This window comes from Pinus tabuliformis, chromosome 2_2, assembly GCF_031772625.1.
Source record: "Pinus tabuliformis cultivar Carrire ecotype Pingquan chromosome 2_2, CPIR1, whole genome shotgun sequence".
In the NCBI taxonomy this organism is placed as follows: domain Eukaryota; kingdom Viridiplantae; phylum Streptophyta; class Pinopsida; order Pinales; family Pinaceae; genus Pinus; species Pinus tabuliformis.
Window position 1 is genome coordinate 985,757,751 of NC_142300.1, and position 25,034 is coordinate 985,782,784.

A 25,034-nucleotide genomic window follows, 5' to 3' on the forward strand; every position below is an offset into this window, starting at 1 on the left:
TCTTTGGGATCAGCACCCCCTCATAAAACTGGAATACACTTGAGCACTTTTTTTAAAACTGGAAAAGCAAACTCATAATAGAAAAGCAACTTCCAAATCTGAACTAAAGCTATACTACTAATTCTGGACAGCAACCTAATCTGGAAAAGAGAGAGGTTGACACAAACATGTGCTCTCTAACTCCTCCATAATTGCTGCATTATTATATGACCACTGTTCTGCCCTCACTGCTCTGCACCATGAAAGTCTGAAGACTCGCAGAACCTGCTTCTGATGATATGCTGCTGCAGAACATCCTCATCACAAAAACAATCACTACAAACTCTCATTCTTCATCCCCTAACAGAGACCCTGCCTGCTTATATAGAGAAGTAGGCCAGGGTTAAAACCACACAAGCCCTTAACCTGACGCATCTAGAATGGGGTGCCCAGCCTGCATGCATGCACTGGGCTCCTAGGAGAAAGCTAAGTGTAGATGAGGCCGAGCTTTTTTGGGAAAACAACTGCTAATTGTCAAGAACATAATATCATATATTTCCTTACAAGTTTTCTCGGTCCTCCTTTGATTAAGGGCCAAAATATCAGACCAGTTTACAGTGATTTTCAAGGAAATCTGGTACAGACATGAAAAAACATTATGTCTCTGCTATGCCAAAGCATTATGCCTTGAATAATGATGTCTCAGACTCTCGGTATGGGGAAATTATGGTTTTTGTCAATCAAAAGGGTCAAAATATGAACATCAGAACTGACGTCAAGACTGATGAGCAGCACGAACTGAATGTGATATTGTAAATCTATGGAAGTACTAAGCAGTCCATCAAGGTTCCATTCTAGCTGCGATCTGCCTCACCCGAATGGATTGGGTTTCAAAGGTATGATGACATGTTCAAGTCCCGGCAGATTTTGGCAGAATAGCTAACCACTCGAAATGGCAACTAAGCCTAAGGAAGCTACAGTTGCTCCGCTACTGATTCTTTTGAAATTTGATCAGTGCTTGTTTGAAAGGTTGTACATGTGTTCAAAAGGTTATGCCAGTCAGTTATCACTTACAAGTAAGAAGAGTTAGTCCTGACAGGTTTTAAGCAAGGGCATGAAAGATCCCAGGTAATCCTTTCAATTGGCAAGGTCCTCAACCACTCAGTAAGGCACTAATCTTCCTGAAAGATCAACCCAGCAAAAGGCCCTCGTCTACCCTTCTAACTGGTTGGCCCTGAAAGGTCAATGCTTCGAACATAAGGTCGTTAAAGGTCTTAGCAAGCAGTCCGGTCCCGGTTTTCCTGTAAGAACAACAAAGTGAAAGGTCCTGATCAGCCTTCTAACTAATTTGTCCTGAAAGCCCCGAGGTAAGACTTTCAGGAAGTAAGGTCCTGCTCATAAGATTCTAATCTTCCTGTAAGGCCAACCCAGTAAAAGGCCATGATCAACCCGTCTAACTAGTTGATCCTGCAAGGTCAATCTTTCCAAAGTACGGGCATTAAAGGTCTCCGGTAAGCCTTTCAGGCAGTAAAAGGCCTGGTCGAGTCAATAGTGTCATAATCGTCCAGTGATGTCAACCCAATAGAAAGCTCTGATCAAACATTGCTTGAAAGGTTGTCCCCAAATCCGGTTATCACTTACTCCATAGAAGGGTTGGCCCTGAAAGGACAAGAAAGTTCTTAGGTAAGCCTTCAAGGCAACAAGGTCCTTTGTCTACCCAATAAGGTCCTAATCTACCTGTAAAGTCAGCCGAGTAAAAGACTCTGATCAAACTTCCCACGGAATGGTTAGTGCAAGGTCTATCCTTCAAAACTAAGGTCCTACCCTGCCCTTATTTGGGGATATTTTTCAAGCAATTTCTACAAAACAGAAAGATGTAAATAAAAACAAAACAATGAAAACATTCTGATATTCCAGGAGAAGGAGCATAAATTTCTTACATTCCTCCACAGGTGAAAAATACGAGGAGGATGAGCGAAATGGTGTAGGTCTTCTCGTGGAGTTCATCAAGTTTCACTCTCCGTTTACAGCAGCAGTGATAGCAAAGTAACATTAACAGTACCAATCCAAACCCTATAAACCAAACGCCACCAATGGCAAAATATGGCGCGCCAGTGAAACCAACAGACTGCACACAGATATTTACACACTTATTAGCACGATAATTTATCTCAGAATCAAAGAGATGCACTATAACAACTGGCCTGAAGAAGCCAAGCAGCACAAGGGTCCATACATATCAGCATAATCAAACACCAAATGCATACACAACGTTTATATTGTCAGCATTTCTATAACCACACAATATGTGCCACCAATATATTACAGACATCAGCATTTCCACACACCTAACGATATATACACAGATGGGTGTATATACATAGAATTCCCACACATGTAATAATAAACACAGAGATGGGTGGGTGTGTATATGTATACGTGTGTCCCTGTGTATATATATTTATGGGGATGAGGATTTATAATTGGGTGTTTGTATACATGGGCATGAGATGAACAGATTTCTAACAGGGTTCAATCTCTTACAGCCCAGTAATGCTCATTGGTGATATTCCATCCCCCACCATAGCGCTTGAAGTTGTCTAATGGATCATGCCTGTGCGTTCGACTTGCTGCTAGAATTAGGGAACTATTCTCCGCCAAAGGAGCAGGTGGAGAAGCCTCCAAATGCACGATACCTGTCAAAATTCCATCCATGGTATCACATAACAAATGACAAGCCAAAAATCCCAGTCTGTTTACTTAATCTCAAAGATGGGTCCACATTGCTCACCGCCTGGTACCGTTTCCTCTGGTGAGAACGAAGCAAACGATGTTGTTAGATGCATACTGCAAAGGAGTAGAGACAACAGGAAGGCCGAGGATATACACATTGAATATATCCGCAGAGAAGCCATTTTGGTTTGGGTTGGTTTGTTCTGGTTTTTCACAGAGAGCACGTTAGTAAATCTCTGAAACATGACAATGTATACATTTATAGCGTGTGGAAGCCGAATCCCAACGTCTATTGAAATCTACAGCTCACAGCGTGCCAGGTGGCAGATAATATACGGCCAGATATTTGACACTGATAGCTGTCATATTGTCGGTATTAATTTCGTTAACGTGTCAGCGATTTACTCGTTTGTTTCAAAGGAAAGTAATCGATCTTTACGCGGACCGGCTCTTGAAACTTTGTTCTTCAATGTGACCGTTTCTTTGTCCGCGATGACGCTGCCGGTTGTGCGTCCTCATCATTTCACTGTTTTTCCTTCTCCATGATGTTCTTGGCGGTGGACTAAGTAGAGGTAAAATCAAATTTAAATTTCTCACAATAATCATGAAATGCGATATTTTTGGGTAAGGTATTAGAAGTAGTTAATTGGCAGGTATTGGTAAGTGGATGGTGGCTTTATAATAAATGGACAGTTTATTTGTAATTTAATAGCATATTCACAAAATTATATTTTATTTATTTATTTATTTTAAATTTATTATATAATATTGATTTTATTTTTATTTAGAGGGTATAGTGTAGATAGTAATGGGATATATTGTGAAGGCATTTTATGATGTGAAAGTTATTAGTGGAAAAAAATCCAATCATGTTAAGGGTTGGTGTGGCTTAGTGGGAAAAAATCCAATCATGTTAAGAGTTGGTGTAGCATAAGCTGAGCACGATCTCCTAGTAATTTTGATGGTTAAGTCGAGCATGATCTCTGAGTGATTTTGATGGTTTAGATATCCTTGAGTCATGATTTCTCAAACCAAAGATTAAGTGTGAAGTCATCTTAAAACATACAACTTAGAAAACAAATAAAAAAATATTGATTTTATTTTTGGCAGTTTAGATTTAATTACCCTTCAGTTTATATGGTTTTATTTGAAAATTTGTAAAGTTATGTGTATGTTTGAAATGGAATATATATACTAGTACAACCACATTAAAAATATTAATGTGGTTGACATAGTGGAAAGATTCATAAATATAACCAAAAAACTATTGCAACACAAAAAATGTCTTACTAATGCACACATTTACCTAATTAACCATGTATAAAAATGTTATGGGTCAACTTTAACTTAAGAAAAAAAGAATTATAAATGAATGTTATAAATAATAGTGAGGAACTTATTGGAATTAGAATAATCTCAAATCCCTAGGAATTGGTGGGTAGGGAGCAAAGTGGCACAAATCTAATTTTTTTAATTTATTAAAAGTAATGGACCATTTTGTTAAATAAAATTTACTTATATAAATGAATGTTATAAATAATAATGAAGAACTTATCATGGAAAAACTTATTAGAATTGGAATAATATCAAATTCCTAGGTAATTGGTGGGCCCACAGAAATATAATTTATTAAATTTATTAAAAGTCAATGCAACCTAACAAACTCTTTAATACCGTATAGTCCTTGATAAGCATTAAGACTAAGCATATGTTGATCATATTCCCTTGAGAATCAATCTAGGCCCTCAATTAAAAAAATAAAAATAAAAAATCAACAGATCTTCATCCACCTTAAGTTGAAATAAGAAGCCTTTGGCAATAATTTGAACTCAATTTTTAATGTAATATATATGGTTTTCTTGGGCATTTTTTAAAGTGGTATAATTAAAGAGTTTTATTGTTGGGTTAAATTTGATTTGTTATAAGTTGTTATGATGACCTTTATACAATCAATGTTGTATAATTTAAGTTTGATTTTTAATGTTGTGTTACAATACATGATTTATGCATCCTTTGTACTAGGTAACCCATAGCATTTGTTTATGTTATTTTATTTAATGAAGTATGTTCAATGGCTTGGAATAATACATTGTAAGATGTTTCATGGTATGGGTTTCAAGAATTGGTTTATTAATCTAAATATGTTTGTGTGGCCAATGTAATATTCGAGTGCATAGTGTAGGCCTAATTTGGTTTAGAGAAGCTCATTGCATATTACGGATGTTAAAGCATGGCTATAAAAGTGTATTGTAAACATTGTTTATCATTATATAATATATAGAGCTTGCTTTATAGTGTCTTATTTTTATCCTAAATGGGTTTCTCCCAAGAAATTGTTGCTTAGGGGTTGTATGTTTATGTGTTCCTTATTACTGCAAGTGTGTTTATCATTGATTAGTGTAGGAAGTTTTGCACATATGTTTTCTTTCATTTACCACATTTTTGTCAATACAACTAACTTAGGCTAAATTTTTAATGCAATTTGTATGTGTTGAATTCATAATCCTCAAAACAACATGTTTTAGAAGTTTCATTTAATGTTGGCTAACACAATTAGTTTGCACTTGATTCTCTTTAGTACGGCTTTACTTTAAAATCTTCAAAACTATACATTACAAGAAATTCAACCCTCTACCCAACATAACTACTCCAAATCCAATTTCAATACCATTTTTTAAAATTCATAGAGAAAAAATGTCATACATAATTAACTTCACTCCACCAAACATAACCATCATAAGTTCAAATCTTATTATATTTGATATAATTCTTTCTAAGAATCATACAAATTTAAAGAACCCTACACAATGACCTCACTCTAATAAACATAAATAATCTAAACTTAGTTTTTAGTACAACCCGCAGATATTCCTTATAATCCTCATATAAAAATATCTTATAAATTGATCTCATTTTAACTAATACAAACATAAATTAATATTATAAAATGACATTTTCTCAATTCATCATGTATATTTGATTCTTAATTTATTTTAAAAAATCTAAATTTTAATCACCAATATATATTATATTATTTTAAAAGTGTATCATCAATTTAAAATAAAAAGCACCCTAATTTTAATATATTCAAACATTAACTCTACCCTAAATAATATAATTAATCAATTTAATTTTCAACCCACACCCTAAAAGCCCATATACATCTTCCATTAATCCCCACTCTAACAAGAATAACAAAGTGGAAGTTACCTTTTAAAAAAATAATATATGTATCTATCATCATGTGATTGAAAGTGATGTGTTAGATATTCACACCGACACTACCACTTAGATTACAGTCAAATTATTTACATGATTACCGAGAGACAAAGTATGGGCTTATGTTCCCATCATACCACTATTATTGATTCTGTGGAATTTAGTGCATAATTCCAAGTGAAAAATTTATGTTGTGGGGGCTTGAGGACCCATCACATACAATTGTCGATCATATTCCATCGACAAGGTTTGTATTTTAGGTGCTAAGTTTAATTTTGGATGGAGTTATTAAAAATATGGGTTATTAGTTTTGAATGTTTTTTCAGGGATAAAGATAAAATATTAAAATAAATAAAATTATTTAATTACATATTTGTTTTTTTCATTGAATTTAAATATAATATTTTTTTAATTTAATTTGATTATTTTAATTTAAGATTTTATGAGAGTTTTAGTAATGGTTTGAATAGTTACGGATAGATATATGGATATCATCTTAATAGTGGTTTAAAGGATAATTTCAGATGTTGAAGAGTAAGTTAGATAAACAAGACAATATATTTCTCATAAATAAGTTGATTAGGATACCATGGATTGGATCTAAAACATGGGGAACTCTTTCAAAGTTAGAACTTCTTCATATATGTAAACCGTTAATTTATACTAGCATATCAAAACTCTAATGGAAAAAGTTATCACTGAGAGCACTGACACCCAGAAGGAAATGATAATCTGCATGACAAAATTAATAGGTAAAGTTGGCAATTTTAACAATAAGGTTACAAATCTAGTCAAGAATTTGGCAAACCTTGACTTCTCTATCTCGGACAATGATAGTGAGCCACAACAGTCCAAGTGTACTCTCCAGTTGAATGATAAACAATGGAGCCAAAGATATTAAGTAATGTTTTGATAATGGCAATGCCATTGCCATGTCTATCTATTTCTAGTTTAATTTCTCTACTAGTTTTATTTTCATTTTGACCAACAATCAAGTAGCATATAGCATTAGTAATCATAAAATTTTGAACCTATGATACTTTCTAGTTTCTCAAGTGGCAAACAAACAGCGAATGATAATGGTTTATTTGTATATTTTGAAAGTAATATATATTGTTTAATTTTATTAAAAAAAAGATTTATGTATTAAATTATAATAATAATAAAAAGAAATAGACAAAATAAAATATAGTAAAGAAATCATTAATCTTAATTTAATTAATCAAAAGCATTTTTTATTAATTTTAAGATGAAAATCATCATTATTAAACCAGAATGAACTGTGACACACTTTTAAAAGGCTATTAATATTAATTTAATTAATCAAAAATATTTTTTAATTAATTTGAAAATGAAAATCATTATTAACCCTGAATGAATTGTCACACACTTTATAATAACCCTGAATGAATTGTCACACACTTTATAATAAAATAAAATTTCAAACAACCTTACATCATCAGGGAAGGGAAAAAAATTATCTAAATAACATAAAAATAATTATATAAACATTTTTATAAAAATGATAAAGCAATGCCACCTAATATACTTATTTTAACATTAAATAAAATATATCTATTGACTTTTAAAGATAAGCAGCTTAAAAATAAATATAATACCCTGTATTAAACAGGGCATACAATAAATAAGCATAAGTATCATCACTCAATAGAGCTTTCATCTTTCTTAAAGTATAGGTCACACGAGGTATATGATTATATAAGCATTTGTCATCTTTATAATATAGAAAAGCTTTTTAAATGTAGTACTCTTTTACAATATATTGATTTTTAAAATAACTCAATGTTAATTGTCATTCGATAAGATAATTAATAAACAGACCCAATGCCCTGACCGTGTTAACAACCATATACCTTATGCCCTTATGCTACATAACCATAAACAATATTACAAACTTTAATGTGGTTGAAAAGATAATTTTAATGTATTTAGATTTTAGTTAAAATTATATATATATAAATAATAGTGTAATTTAAGTTAATAATTTTAATTAAAATTTGGTAGAGATTTTTTAAAAATTGAGTTTAAGTTGTTTAATCTGTAAAGTATGAGTGTCTCGGGGTTTTTAGGGTGTTAAATCCATTTATGCATTCAAAAACTCGTTTTCAACAACAAAAAATCACATTCTTTTTAAAAATTGTTTTGTCAAATTTCAATGAAAATTTTTATTTCATTTATAAGTTAGACTACCCCCAAACACATATTATTTATTTAAATTTTATTTAAGATTTTCAAAATCACAAATGTATTAATGATTTTAAATAAATGCATTATTAACTTAGACTATTTATTTAAAATCGAGTTGTCTTTAGTGAGACTTTTTGGAAGCTTTTCCATGGGTTTTCCTGGTCTAATTTCTCTAAAATCCTGCAGGAATTTATTGAAATCACAAGCTTGATGGGTAACCCCTGCACAATCGAAGTGCTGTAGGGGTTTTTCAAGGTGTTGAATCCATATATACAGTGAAAAAACCAGTTTAAATAACACAAATCAAGATTTCACCTCAAATTTTTCCATCAGATTCCAACACCAGAAAGTCCAAAAAGTCGCACTATAGACAACTCCATTTAAAATAATTAATACGTTTGAGATTTTGAAAATCTTATATAAAATTTAACCAAATTATTTATATAGAGAGAGTAAAATTTTTAGGATATTGTTTAAAGATATAGTATTAAGTTTAGGTTGGGGTTAGTTAGTTCATTAGATGGAAGAACTAACTACCCATTAGTAGGATGTTATCACTAGGATTGTGCAAAGCTCAGTTAAGCTTGGAAGTCCCTTGGGATAATTTAATTCCTCCATAAATAGTTTTCATCCTCAATCCCTCCCAATGATTCTAAACTTAAGACTTGATAGACACTAAACCCCTTTCAAACCAACTAGCCTCATGAATTACAATCTTAGTATAATATGTATGATAAAAATATAATTAAGTTATGAAACATTTATTATTATTATAATATCAATGCAATTTTAAGACCACAACTAAATTAGACATCAAATTGATGTATAAATTTATTTATTGTGCGAAGAGGCACTCTCAGCCCAATACGGAAGTGATGTTGTAATGTCCTATCATGTTATATAATGTAAACAATTTCACTTTGTCAAATTACATAATAAAAATACCCCCGATTGGGGTGAGGGTGGCAGAGTGGTTTCTTTAGGATCGTGGATATGATTAACAGACCAAGTCATAAGGACAGTGAGGACATTAACATTGACCCTCACAGGCTTGCCAACCTTTGCAAGGTGGCGAGTCGCATGCAGGACATTTATTGTGATTTGTGTGATAGGTTTGGTGTCGTTCATATGGATTTCTCCATTGAGTGTTGGTTTCGAGCAAGAGGCATTGGTAGCATTGTGGTTATAGGTCTTGAGGTTGTCTCTGGTGCACTTGGGATAGTTCTTTCTGTCGCAAGTCGACTAGATTCAACAACCCTTATCCATTTCACAGAGATTACTGTCTACGGGTATGTCTAGATTATGATTCTTCCCCTTCTGCCTTCTTTGCTTAATGTCTATATGATTATTCACGGGGAACGGGTCTTGGAAACTATATTTCGGGGTAGAATGTATGCATTCCAAAATTTATGGAAGGAATATGTCAATTTTTCTGTTTGGAAACTTCAATTCACCCAGATTGTCTCTCTTATATATGGTATCCTTCTCTCTCAGATGGGTACGTACTAAGGGTTTGTGGTTTAGCATCCATTATGTATTTTATGCATGGGGTGTGGGTTTTCTTTCATGGCTTTTTGCTTCGTATGCTGGTTAGCTTGAGAGGATCTTCTCTAAATAATTTTATGTCTGATTGAATTTTGGGTTTGTTTCTACAGAGGCTCGGGGAGACATGGATTGATGTTGTCGACATTTTTCAGTTCACCCATATCATAAACAGTGGAAAATACTTACTTTATTTGCTTGAAGCTCATAGTTTCATGAATTTCTTATGTGTTATACCTTCAGGTGTTATTTCCAGGTACATCTTCTAGGTTCGCCTCCTTGGAACCTACTTGGTTTGAAAGCTCGAGGGTTGTCATCTTTGTTCGCAGTTTTCTTATAGTGGCAAGAGTAGTAACAGTATGGCCCGACCTTCCTCCAGTCGAAGCACCAGGTTGAGTAAGGAACGGGGCTGGAGTTGTCGTGCGGGGACTCGGCATGGTGGCAGTCAGCCCCAACCACGTCTTTATTGAGGTTGAGGTCGCATAACCACTTATGGAATCATTCATGAAGTGACCCAAGCATACCAAACAAACACTCAACCACAAGTTTGTCAGCTCATCTTTGGGTGGGAAGAGGATTTGAACTAACAGGTAACTCAAGAAAATTTGGATATTGAGGAATGGTTGGAGTTATCTCCAGACCCTAGTCATACCGGAGGTTGATCTTCCCAGTATAAATAGATTGTTTATTTGTATTGTCTGATGTAAAACATAGTAGCAAGAGCCTTGTCCACTCATGCAACTGTTCCGGCCAAGATAGACCCTGTTCTTTTAGAAATTCATAAAGAATTTCAACTTATCCAGTTTCAGATTCACCAACAAAATTCTCGTCTCAGACGTATTGAAAAGCATATTACGTGTCTCACTCAAACGGAATTCCCTGTTTGAGTGTGAAATATCCAGCTCATGTAAACTCTTTTGATGCTTAGTAGTATGTCTAGGCTAGTATGGTTTTATATTTTTGTTAAATACAAATGCAGAACATGCAGACTTTGATTTTATGTTGTAGATATTTAGATATTAGACAGGATAAGGATACTCAGACATATATAGCTTTAAAATACAATCTTAAACTATTTTTCTTTTGGTTGGCTTATAATATGGTAAGGTGGTCAACAAATCTAGTTTCCCACTGGGAAAATTGAGGCCACATTATCACTTGATTATGGATGTATTCTGCCCTTTTTATGAATGAATGAAGAAGGCCTTTTCCAAGCTTACAAAAAAAAAATTACATAAAAAATAAAATTAAATTAAAAATTATAATTATAATTAATTGTGTCGCTCTCCATCCTAGTATGCACTAGATGGTATAATGTCCTTTCCTATAAACATTTTGACTATATCAAAATACATAAAAATAAAAATAAATAAGATGATTAATGTAATGTAATGTAAATATTTTAACTCTGTCAAAATAAAATAAAAATAACTCTATGTTAAAATAAAAAAATTTACATCAAGGGAGGCAAGAGTGGGAGGGGTTGTTCTTCACCTCGATGAAGATAGAGTGTTGAAATTCGTCGGGCACCTAGGGGTGTCGACTAATAATCAGGCAGAATACATGGCATTATGGCAAGGATTGGAATTGACTTTAGTCAATAGACTTCAACAATTGAAGGTCTTTGGGGAATCTAAGATTGTCATCCAACAAGCGATCAAGTGTCGCAAGAAAGATGACCCATGGCGCCCCCCCCCCCCCAATCTTGCACCAGATCAAACTATTAATTGAGAAATTTGAAAAAATAGATTTTTATCATATTAAAAGGCATTTGAATGAGGAAGTTGACTTCATAGAAAATTGTGGAGTGCTATTAAATCCCAGGGAATTAAAGGTATATGATGAGAAAAAACTATTAAAACCACTCCCTTAATGTTGAGAAAGTTGTTAGAAACAATTGTGGTTTCAAGGCACATTAAGCTTGGAATCAGGGATCAAGTTTCTTTTTAATACGGGACCCTCTCAAATCAAGATCCATAATAATTAAGACCTAAGAGAGGCATCATATTAACTTAGAGAATCGTGCTTTCATGGCCATCTGAAGCAGCAATGTAAGCTTAGAGCCAACACCAGACAAATGGATCAACCAAGGTTTGATTAATGGGGTAATTCAAATGTGAAAAACCATAATCTTTGCTCCAACATCCTAGTTTGGTGGAGGACAAGGCTTCGAAACACAGAGGTTTTGTGCTCAATTCTTAATGGACCCGATGCGACTGGCTTTGGTGAATGCATCAGCCTTCAATGCAGCAGCTTACCAGAATGTGGTCAGGATGGGAGACTCACCACTATATATGGAGTGCTTAGAAGCTTATGACATCAATGAGAAGGTAGTTTAATTCCTCATCGTGTTGAGTCGGCAATTATGGGGAATACAAACATAAATGGAAAGAGATGAGGGTGAAGTTAGTGAGCAGATCGACTTTCACATGGCCAGGATTACATGGGCGATGGATTTCTTAATCACCTTGACTTCTCACAATGCGGAGATGCAATTGACAAAATCTAGAGTGAGCAATGAGTTGCTCTCTCATCAGTTGAGGTTGTTGGAGTTAAAGTTGGAATGTTTGCAGTCAACCGTCAAAATGTTGGATTTTAGGGTTGAAATTTTGGGAGGAGGGTGGAAGAAAATGGTATGTTGCGCATTCAGGAAAACGATGAGAACCAAAACTTGGTTCTGAATGTGGAGTAGATGGAGGAGGATAACACCATTTTCGATGATCTAGGAGAGAGCCACGAGCAGCCTATCACGGATAATGACAGAGTCTAGGTCACTCTAGCTAGGGAGGACCTGTAATGCTTTTAAATTTTAATATGGTTATATGTTTTGTCGTTATGTAGTGTTTAATGGATTTTTTGGAGAGTTTATGGAAGGAATGTTTTTAGTACAGTGATATGTAGCCTTAAGGAAATCTGTGATGTAATGGGGCAGGAATTCTGGACAACAGTTGAAAATATCATGGCACATGTTTTAAAAGGTTATGGCCTTCAAACCAAATTATTATAATGCCAAATATACTCGTTCCTTTAAAAAAAAACCTATATTATTATTTTTTTATTAATTTTTGTTAAGCAGTTAAGGTAAACTTGACTTGGTCAAGTTACCGATGGTTTTTTAGCTCCAGGTTTATGAGAACCCATGGTACTATTTATGGTATTCATGTAGAATATATCCTATTTAAATGGGGGAATTAAACCAACCTAGCTCCATCTTAACTTTGGATCTACTAAGGGTCGAGAGGATCAAATCTCTTGAGATGGAAATATCTTAAGATGCAAAGAGATTTTATCCCTCTCGGTGGCGCTTGGTAGATTTGGAGTTAAGATTGATATAGGTTGGTAATTAAATCAACCTAGATAACTTTGGATCTACAAAGCGTCGAGAGGGATCAAATATTTTGAAGTGCAAACTTGTTTTAGACTAAAAAGAGATATAATCCGTCTAGGTATGTAACACCCTCCTCCCACATCTACCCAAGCAGCTAGCCAACGAGGGTAAACATGCGATGAGAGGCCACTATGATATGATTCAACCTCCTAAGTCACGTTAAGGAAGTGGAACCGATAGAAACATGCCATACAAACCTTCAACATCAGCTTCAGGACCCTCATGAACCAATCCAACACTTTAGACAACTTTCCATTGGGTCCCACTGAGCTTTTAAACAACTTAAGCCTCAGTTGCTCTCATGTTATAGGCATGACAACTTCCAGAAACTCAGAGTCGCTCTCACAGGCTTGCCTTCTAGCTTCTAAAGACTCATTTAGTCAGTGCTATGCCGACGTCCCTAGGATTTGAGCCACTTTTTCAGGCCCAAAGCCCAGGTCAGTGCCCAGAATTGGACCATCTCTTTAGAAAAGTAAAATAACATGGAAATGACAGTACTAAAGCAAATACTTGTTTAAGACCTTGACTGGACCCCCACTAGCCACGACAGGCATTTCGTCAAACATATCACAAATATGTAAAGTACATGTGTAAATAACAGATCTGAGCATAGGGATCTCATACTTATCTAAGATTTGCCATGAAGCATTTATGCCTCAACACATTAACTACCATTCCATCCATTAGTTCATAGATACATTTTTCATTCATATACAAGTAAAAAAATGATGAGAGCCATACATAGTTGTCATCCTAAAACACATACATAACCAACATACTAGGGACAAAAATACCCATGAAACCATAGACATATAAACCACATATAATCTCGTATAATACTCATAGAAATACAAGGAGAAATAACATTTCATTAATGATGCAAAATCCAAACCCGGGATTGGACATCCACATTTCACCCAACCATAGAATGGCTGAGCGAAATATCTCTTTATCCATTCACCTTCGTTCCATATTCCAAGCATGAATGTGGGATCTCATAGAACACATCAATCAAAACTCATCTAGGGCTTCCAAAGGTCATCCACCTCAACCCAATAAACATTGATTCCACCTCACGGTCGGACATCGCAAAAGCATCATCAGATTGGTCTCTATCCAAGCCTTCCAGGGCTTCTAAAGCGTTTGTTCCAACCTAGGTTTCCAGGACTAGTAACACAACCCACAACTTATACAAGGCTTCCAAAGCATTTGTTCAACCAGGGCTTCCAAGACTAGTAACTCAACCCACCAAGGGTTTCTAGAGCGTTTTTCCAAGCAAGGCTTCCAAGACTAGTAAATCAACCTAGGTTGTCATAGGGCTTTCAGAGCGTTTGTCCAACCAGGGCTTCCAAGAACTAATAACTCAACCCAAGCTAAGGAAACATGAGAACCAACCGAAAACAAATAATGAAAGTAAACCCACAATCAGCATAACTATCCAGGAAATGGCAAGGCTAGGCAATCCATTGGCAATCTAGGCAATCCTCCATGCCAATGACAGATCATGATCAAGAATCCACATGCATATGCCATGCATTCCAAAACTAGCGAAGGAAACATACATGTAACTTGATACCTGCAAGCAAATTTGATGTAGTTGTTGATCTTGATGCCTTCTTGTGCTTTCCTGCTCTTCCTTTGCCTTCTTGCTCCAAGAATCCAAGTATGCCACACCTTCCAAGAGTGCTCCAAGAATCCAAGTATGCCACACCCTCCAAGAGTGCTCCAAGAAAAATATAAGTCTCCAAGAATATGAGAGAGAGAGAATAGAAGAGAACTCCAACAAAACCTGTCAAAAGCTTACATTGACCAAGTCTGCACCAAGATCTTACATTAACTAAGAGCTTGCGAACTGATCCTCAGAAGCCTTTTTATTAATGAGGTTTCTATTTTCTTCATTTTCCATTATTTTGCTTCATTTTCCTCCTCACATGCAACCTGTGACCTTTCATCTTCCTTTTCTCCTAATTTCGATTATTTTCATAAATAATATGCTAATAAATTTCTCATTCCTTTTCAAAGCCTTAGTCATTGCCTTTGCCAATTTCCTTAGCCATAATAAACCGAATCAACATCCATTAGGATGTTTCCCTTACCATTCAACTTGGAATACGTGTCTCATCATCCGTGACCTTATATATTTTTACATGGATTTTTAACTAAAATTGTTACAAAGTGGTTAACAAATCTAAAATTAAAATAAATCTAGGCCACTTTGTATATATATAAAATTTAGTTTTTACATATAAAAATGTAATAATTTTGGATATAATTTTTTAAATTTAAATGTAATATTCTTTTAAATATATAATTAATTATATCAATCAATAATTATAAATTAATAAATATAAATATATATAATATAACTAATTAAAGTTATTTCAAGTGGTTTAGAATTATATCTTTGGTTCTTTGACTTCTTTGAAATATTGAATTGTTGATATCAAAATGGAGAATTTACTCAATTTACTATTCACTAAGTATAAACACATGTTTTATATATATATATATATATAAAATTAATAAAAACTATTTTAAATATAATTTTCTTTTAATAATTATTGAAATTAAAAAATCAATATTATTATTATATAACAAATAAAATAATATAAAATTAACATTCAAATTAATTATTCAAACATTACCAACCTTAACCTTATACCAAATGACAAATTACAAGATAAGTATTGATAATGTAAAATTAGCATTCAAATTAATTATTCAAACATTGCCCAACCTCAACCCTGTAACAAAGGACAAATTACAAGATAAGTATCCATAATGTGAAATTAACATTCAAATTAATTATTCAAACATTGCCCAACCTCAACCCTATAACAAAGGACAAATTACAAGATGAGTATTGGAAAGTAAGATAACTATGTACATCAAATGATCGACATGTGGATTCTTAACCCATATTATCATCCATTCCTTTTATTAATTGATAGCCATTATTATTTTAATGGAAACCGAAAGTGTTATTGTCCACTCTCGCCTTTTCGATTGTTACTTCAATGACTCCACCAGAAGTGTTTATTATTTAAATCTATATTATATTTTTTTCTTTCACAGAAAGATTGTCAGTTCAATGACTCCACCAAGAAGTGTTTACTTTTTATTTAAATCTATATTATATTTTTTTTCTCTTAAAGGAAGATCTCAAACTTTATACGTTAAAAAATTCTATTGTTTTACAATAATAATAATGTTTTTCTTCTCTCACAATTAAAGAGAGGTCACATGCATGCATGAGATGTACGTGGATTACCCCCACTCCATGACGGTCTGATTGATAATTTCAGAAAAAGGCTAAAAGAGATGATGGGTTGTTTAGTTGGCATAGTTAAAATTGAAACCCATTAGATATCTTACGTCATCCTCGACAATAGGTTTTTGATAAAATATTATATATGCATGTAATTTTTTTATCACAATGATTTACTTTGACCAAGGATATATGAGTGTGATGCCATAGGGGTTTTTAACCCTTTTGGACTTTGTCGCATTGATATATAAGAGTGTGATATTAAAGGTTTTGATTTTTTAATAAAGGAAGTTATAGAGTTGATTTTTCACTTAAGGGTCCAAACAATAATAAAATTGTAAAATGAGTTATATGAATATTTGTTTTTTTTGTTTATTAATTTTTCAATATAATTAAATATTTTTTTGGTAGATAAAGGTAATTGACATTGAAGAGAATGATAACAAGTTAATAATTATTTATTTAATATTGAATGATGATAATTTTTTTACATAATGCTCATATTATAGTACACATGTCATGTCATTAGAGTATAGATTGATATAATGAGAGTTGTACAACACATGTTATTTTTACATATTTTTTTCAAATTTATATTTTTAAATTAGTTTTTTGCAAATTAAAAAATAAAACCCATAAAAATTGTCTATTCAATACTTTACACCAATGAAAAAATGGAAATTTTGAATTTAATTACAAACTATTTGTGTTTATAGTACATAGTAATTAATATATAAAGTTATTTTTCAAATTATTTATATTTATTGTACATAGTAATTAGTGATATAGTACATAGTAATTAATAATAGAGTACATAAAAGTCAATTCTTGCATCATTACACAATAAGAGGAGAGACATTTCAACCACACATATTTGAGATATATAGAAATAAGTTTTATTTAAAAATAATAAATTTAATTTCATAATGTTAAACTTTGGATAAATTTTAAAAAAATTTAGTCAGAGGAAAACTAGTAGCAAGTCAATGAAAATGTTATATCCTGCGAGCCGCAAGTATAATAAGAGTGTGATACTAAAGGTTTTGATTTCCTTTTTAATAAAGGAAGTTATGGAGTGATTTTTCACTTAGAGGGCTTGATACAAATGATAAATAAGGCTTGATCGTAGTAAATTGCATTGGTAAAAGTTTCAATAATAATATAGAATTGATAAACAGTAATTGTTTTATTAAAATATTTATTTTTGTAAATATATTTGCAATATTTCAAGATAATAGATTATATCAAAAAAATTATTATTGATAAATATAGTATATCACAATATTTTCATTATTGTTTTTAGACTATCTATCTCAATCTTAGTTACTTTATGGGGTAAAGAACCTAGGAATAATCATGAATCTCTCCTAGGGTCGTTGTTTCATTTTTTATTGCGTACATATATCCATCTGTTACACTAAAATTTGTCACCATGACTATCTATAGTTAGTATGGCTCTATCAACTGTCATATTATCCTTCTTGGCAAGTCTCATACCTCTGCTCCTCATGTCAAACTCCAAGTAAGAGAGAAAGTCCTTTAAAAGTCAATTAACTCTCGTTACGCAGTTTCTCTTAGCCTTACCTGCGTGTACGCACCTCCAGTTCATAAAACCTGCGTATTTGTACGCTCTGTATGTAAAGGGCTGGGTGCGTACTCCTGTAAAGGTCAAAAGGCGCAAGTTTCACTTCAAAAAAGTTACTTGTGGTCATTTCTAGAGCATTCTAGAAGCTTGTTTGACGTGTATTGAGCGCCTCTAGATGGTTCATGCATCCCTATGTAAGAGGAACTTATCCCATCAAGAGGGGAGCTATCCCATTCAAAGAGGGGCTTATCCCATTGATGGTGGACCTGATTAACTTCCTCTAGAGCACTATAAATACAGGCATTGGGCCAGAGGGAGGGGAGGTTGAAAGCTGAACATTCCTAAGGGTAGATGCTGCTGAGATTAGGACTCCCTTGTAGAGCTTGAGAGGAGAGATTCCCATCCTTTCTTAGCTTCATTTGGAAGTGGGTGAGCTGATCAAAGTAAAGGAAAACTCTTGCTGGACCCTGGGAGGGACCTGCACAACACCAAGGCTCAGGTTGTAATGGTTTCTTTTGTTTCCACTTAATGCAAATAAACTCATTTTTCTCAACAAGTTGTTATACATGATTTGTTTCATATACTCCTTGGTCTGTATGATGAATATGTATTATTTTATAAGTTATTCAGGTGCTATGTAATCTTTTGGCTTGTTAGTGAATGCAGGTTTCGAAGAGAAGGAGGAGCTCATCCGGATCGGCGAGGCTGGACTACTACAAAGCGTTGGACTAAAGGTATGTTATGAACACCTGATTACTTGTATTCTAAATGCATATTTAGAGAAAGGTAGTGTTTACTTGTCTTGTTTGTCACTAGAAAGCCTTAGCTTCTAGGGAGGTCGGTTTTGTCCGCAAAATTGACTCTTTCCGCATGACAAAATGGCGACTCCATTGGGGAACTCCATTGATGTGAATGATTTTTCCTTTGTGTGAAACTTTGATCTGAGAAAAGTCGTTTGTTTTCTGGTTTTTGGCTGTTTGCCTCTGTATTTGGGTGGGATAGCTTAGGGTTAAATTAGATTTTAGTTTTTCTTAGTTTTGCTAGCAGTACGCACCCTCTGAGTTAAGCACAGTGCGTACCTGTACGCACTGCAGCTTTGTGCACAGAGCGTACACGCACCTGTGCAAACAGGTTGCCTGCGTACCCTGTCAAAATTGAGAAAATTTCAATTTTTTCCTTTTTGCCCCTTAGATTTTGTTTTTACCACCCAGATCCACTGGTTACCTGCCAGAGATCTTCATCTGAACTTGTTTCGTCAGTGTCAAGAGTTTTAGTGGAATTCGTAGAGGTTCTAGCCTTGGAGTAGGAGAGTAATTAACTCTCCAAGACAGTAAAACCAAACAAGTAGCTCATCTTGTGGTAGGATAAATCCAACTGTTTCATTTGTACTCTGGGAAAGCTCCTCTTAAAGGAGAAGCATGAGACCGTGTCCGAACCAGTGAGGGGATCAATCCTCCTTCATTGGGAAAGACGCCAGATACGCACGTATTACAAACGGTAAACCTCAGATTATTGTCGAGGAGCCTGGGGTCACTTGTCGGTAAACCTTGGATTATTGTCAAGGAGCCGGCAAGGGGATTGAGCTTGTTACTCTGCCCTTGCGTGCTATCGGGTCGTAGACTGTTCCCCCAGGTATATTTGTTGTTGTTGGTAACCTTAGTGACCATTATCTTTAGGATTCTACCAAGGTGACGGTGGAGGGAAGATCCCACTGTACCTGGAGCAGACGTCGGCTAGACTCACTTGGATTTTCCGGGGGGTTCACTTCACTCGAGACGGTTAAAGTGGAGGAACTTGTGCCGGTCTATTCATTAAGCAGGTTGCCGGGGTAACTGTTCCACCCTCCACTTCTGTACTGAATTCGGCGATGTTGGGCTTCATCACCAACTAGTGTTTTCGGTACGGAAGGCTACTGTTTGTGTATGGTTTGACGCCCTAGATTCTTTAGGCGTGTGATTCGAATTTGTTTGGTTCTTTAGAGACTTTAGGCGGTTTGCTTTGAGATTTTACTTTGTTTGCGTGTGCAGTAGTTAAAAGTTTTAACTGTGGTGGAATTACCGAGACAGTCCCGTAGACTTCGAGGCAAGTCTCCTGAGATTGTTACCATGGCCGATTTGTTGAGGAAGTCCCGTAGACTTCGGGGCGAACCTCCTGAAGACGTCCCGGGTCATTACGAAGGTTTGAAAGTCCTTGTAACTCTTCCTAGTGGCAGTAAAGTAGGTTCACCTAAAGAAGGAGAGTCTTCGTTGGTAGTCCATCCAGATTACCAAAGTCTAGAAACAGGTTATAATCCTAAAGCTGTTGCAGTTTCTGAGCTTACTGGTAGTTTTTCATCTACTAGTGATATAGGCGAAGAACCTGAAATATCTGAACCTGTTACTTCAACTTCTAGTGTTCCTGATTCACCTAGGGTAGAAAGAGTCATCACCGAAAATCTTCCTGTTGGTTTGATAGCTATTGAAGAACTTGCTCCAGAAGAAGAAGTAGGTGTCCCTATCCCTGAAGATCAACCTACTATTGATCTAAGGGAGCGTGAATCCATTTTTTACAGTCCACCTAGAAGTACTACTTGGTATCTTTCGTTAACTAATTACTTAGACAACTCAGGGATAAGTTTTTCTCCACCTCGTACTCTTTATCCACCCGGAGGTATTTATACTCCTGTAAATATGTCTGGTCAGTCATCCGTATTCACTCAATCTCCTGAATCTCTCTTGTACGGCGGTCCTTCTGTTCCTGCTGGGTATCAGTCACTTTCGGGTACTTTTGCTGGAGCATCTCCTCAACCCTTTGAACATGGGTTATTAACTGGAAACAATGGTAATAAACCGTTGGGTGTAGGAGACATTTACATGATGTCAGGTTCAATTCCCGGTTCTCAACCTCAAGGTGGCTAGTTACCGCCTGGGGGGCAACCTCAATTAACGCCTGGGGGGCAACCTCAAGGTACACAAATTGCGTCTGGGGGGAAACCTCAAGGACAGTATGTACCCATGGTACAGTACATTCCTCAAGGTCAACCCCAGCCTCAATATGTACCCCAAGGTCAACCTCAGTATCAATTTATGCCTCAAGGTCAACCCCAGTATCAGTACTTACCCCAAGGGTATCTACCCCAAGGTCAGTACTCGAGTCAAGGTTATCAACCACCTCAAGGTCAATCTTATGTTCAAGGTACGGGAAATGTACCTTTCAATTATCAATCCTACCCTCAATCTGGTTATGGATCTCAGTATCCTCAACCTGTCATGGGTCAATACCCCGGAATGAACATAGTGTGGGATCCATCGCAAGTTCAACAAGTGTTGCAGCCAGGCGTACAGTTGTCATCTCAAACTGGACAACCTTTAGTTTCTGGTCCACCCCAGCAACCAGTCCAGTCTAATGTTCAAACTTCTGTACCTTCGGTAGTTACTCAGTCGCCAATTGCACCTAGTACTCCATCTCAAACGACTGTTGCAACTACCGCAACATCTGTTCCTTCCACCACACTTACTTCTGGAGTATCGACAGCTCCGGTTTCTACTGTCTCTGCCACTACTCCACAGACATCTTTACCATTGTCTGGATCCACGATTCAAACTACGGTTCAGATGCTTATGGGGCAGCCTGGTTTAAGTACGGTTGTCACTACTCAACCACAATTTGTTTATCAACCGCACCAGGGATAGTACCAATACGGGCCTGCTGTCCAACAACCGGTTTACCAGTATCAACCGTATCCTGGGTACACTTATCAACAACCACAACAACCCCAGTACGGTCCGGTTAACCCTGGTTTTCCGGGAGGATACAATATCCCGAATGCAATTTCTATTCCAAGTTATCTTGGATATCCTCCTCCTGGGACTGGTCTTGTGACCCAGAGTTTTAGGGATCCTAATCGGCAATTGCCATTTATCGCAACTTTGGATTTACCAGACTTGACGCGCCTAACGAACGATCCAATAAATTATCTTCCGTTCTGGCCGCCAATGCCAAATAAGTTGCCCAGTGACATACCCAAGTTCGAAGGTAAGTCTGGAGAGGATCCGTCAAATCACGTGATAACTTACCACCTCTGGTGTGCTTCAAATTCCATCTCGGATGATTCGATCCGTTTACGTCTTTTCCAGCGTACGCTCATTGGTCTCGCGGCCAAGTGGTACATTGAGTTACCACGGGCCTCTTTTTATAATTTTAGTTAGTTAGCTACCTCGTTCTTAACACATTTTCAGTTGCCGGTCAGATATGATAATGGCACCGAGTTATTAACTTCATTAAAACAGTCGACGTCCACTTATATTTCCGATCATATTCATGAATGGAGACGTCGAAGGCGATTAGTGAAAGTTTTTATCCCTGACCAAATCTTAGCTGAATGGTTTGTTAAATCATTATTACCAAAGATTACTGAAGACGTAGCTAAGGCCAGAGTAGTTACTGAGGAGCAAGTGATTGCTCAAGCACAGTACCTTGACTTAGTCTATACTCAGTCGGGTACGTTACACGAAAAGATCCCAGATCTTCCAAAGTCGAATCAAATCGTTGCTGCTCCTTAGAGATCTCATGCTGTTGATGGCATGATTGGTACGGTCAATACTAAAAGCAAGAAGAAGTCTTCAAAGAATTCTTCACCCATTATAACCTTACCAGACTCCCCGACAGGAGAATCTTCTGCTGAAGTTTCCGCTGATATTCACGCTGTAGAGTCATCTACGGCTAAATCAAAAAACGGTGGGAAGAAGAAAGGCAAGAAGAAGAATAAAGCAGACAAGACTCCAAAGGAGAAAACAGAAAAGTCGGAAACCAATGACGAAAAGCGCAAACCTCGATATCCTTGTCTTATTTGTGAAGAGGATCATTTTACAAGAGATTGCCCTCATCGGGCCGAGGTTGTGAAAATCGTCAAGGGTTCCCCAACTCCTGCTGTCTTGAAAGATCCATTTCCGAAGCAGGAGAGTAAGATGATAGGTTCTTCCTCGAGTGCCACTGAAAAACCCATATTGATGATGTCTCATGTAAGGATTGCGACTCGATCGCAAGATTATGGTAGTAAAAGTCCTGTTGATGGATCGAAAGAAGCAGAATCTTCTCAGTCAAATCCATCAACCTCAGCTCCCGGTTCCGATCCACTACAGATCGAGAAACCTAACCTTGACTTAATAATTAAACCGCCCGCCAAGGGTGTACTTCGAAGGTCTGCTTTCAATCCACATACGAGAGCGGCCCAGAATTACAACATTGTTGAGGATTTAGCTGTTTCACCCTCAGCAATGTCGGCTTTAGAAGTGCTGCAATCATGCCCAGCACAACGAAAATTACTTTTGTCGGCTATAGGAGCTGTTGATGTTCAGGACCCGAACCTAATAATCTTTGATCTAGAAAATAGTACACCGCGTTTACCTCATCAGATGGCTTTCCAGATCCCAGTGATAGTAAAAAACAGGCCTATTCATCGGACTGTAATTGATGAGGGAGCTTCCACGTGTATTATGTCGATACAGTGCTGGAGATCACTTGGTTCTCCTTCACTAAACCAATCCCCGACAATTCTTAAGGCCTTTGATGGCCGTGGGTTCCATCCGTTTGGCATTCTACAAGATTTGCCTATAGGGGTTGAAGGAAAAACCGTTAGTCTGGATGTGGAGGTGGTTGATGCCCCTCTAGACTACAACCTTCTCTTGGGTCGAAGTTGGTCTTACGCTATGACGGCGGTTGTCTCATCGGTCTTCAGAGTAATAAAGTTTCCACATAATGGCAAGATCGTGACCATAGACAAGCTGGCTTACTTTTCATCCGACCCAGCCTCTTCAGAGAGTATCCAGCATGTCGGTAAAACGACTATCCCTTATAAGGATGTTGGCGTAGGATTAGTTAAAGATGTCGGTTTACTAGGCACTTTTCCTTTTCCTCCAATCAACGCCGTGTCTTCATTTGCATCCATTCATATGATTACATCAGATACCATTATTTGCGACGATCCTTGGATCGTTCCTTCTGAATCTGATATAGACTCTTTTGGTGATGCTATGCCTTTGAGTCCATATGAAATTGCTTACGAAGCCGTGTAGTCTTTTACCGACTCGCGTTCAACCAAAATGGACCAAATGAATGTGGTCCGTGAGGAATCACTTTTCACGTCAACCTCGGAGTTAATAGCGTTTCCCGAAGTTGTGTCATCTGACGAACAACTTTGTGAAGTCCTGTGTGTAGACGATTTACCATGGGAAGATCTCCATCATAGATCTTCATTTTTACCTGAGGATGATCGCTTTGAAAACGATTTCTCATCAGTTTTTACAACTGAATATGTCAAGGAAGCTCAGAGTCCAATGAAACATCCTGATTCAGAGCTGAATTTGGGAAACATCTCTCGCACTGTTCCCATTGACATTTCAGTCAAGCCCGGAATCATTGAAAACATTCATATAGGCGCCTCATGTTCAGATGATGAAATTCAGATATACAAGGCCCTATTTCAAGAATTCCGCGACGTGTTTGCCTGGTCCTATGAGGAAATGCCAGGAATTGATCCCGCAATTGTTGTCCATGAGATTAAGACTTACCCGGATGCTAAACCCGTCCGGCAACGTTTGCGTCAGATTCACCCACGAAAAGCGGCTGCAATCAAAGCAGAAGTTGAGAAGCTGTTGAAAGCAGGTTTCATTTATCCGATCCCGTTAACGGATTGGGTATCGAATATTGTTCCAGTTAACAAAAAACAAGGAACAATAAGAATATGTATCGACTATAGGGATAATAATCGTGCTTGTCCCAAGGACAACTATCCAACACCCTATATCGATCAAATAATTGACGATTGTGCTGGCAGTGAAATATTTTCCTTTATGGATGGTTTTTCCGGTTACAATCAAATCAATATTCTACCTGCCGATCAACCAAAAACGGCTTTCATTTGTCCATGGGGGACATTTGCTTATTGCAAATTACCTTTTGGGCTTAAGAATGCCGGAGCCACTTTTCAAAGGGCAATGTCTTATGCATTTCATGACATCAAACACATTGTGCAACCGTATCTCGATGATTTGCCCGCTCACTCTTTGCATCAAGCTGATCACCTTGTCCATTTACGAGCAATCTTCATGAGGTGCAGGCATTATCGTATACGG

The 25,034-nt window shown here is 36.2% G+C and overlaps 1 protein-coding gene across 1 annotated transcript in view; it reads right to left on the reverse strand.

Annotated features, from left to right (window-relative positions):
• Positions 1–2,959, reverse strand: part of LOC149196619 (uncharacterized) — an 81,651-nt gene extending 78,692 nt beyond the window's left edge. The window contains exons 1-3 of the mRNA XM_089405589.1: positions 2,771–2,959; positions 2,524–2,675; positions 1,920–2,107 (exon numbers count right to left, since the gene is read on the reverse strand). Of these exons, the coding sequence (XP_089261715.1) occupies positions 1,920–2,107; positions 2,524–2,675; positions 2,771–2,957 (527 nt within the window). The 5' untranslated portion in view covers positions 2,958–2,959. The remainder of the gene's footprint in view (positions 1–1,919; positions 2,108–2,523; positions 2,676–2,770) is intronic.
• Positions 2,960–25,034: the final 22,075 nt, after the last annotated feature.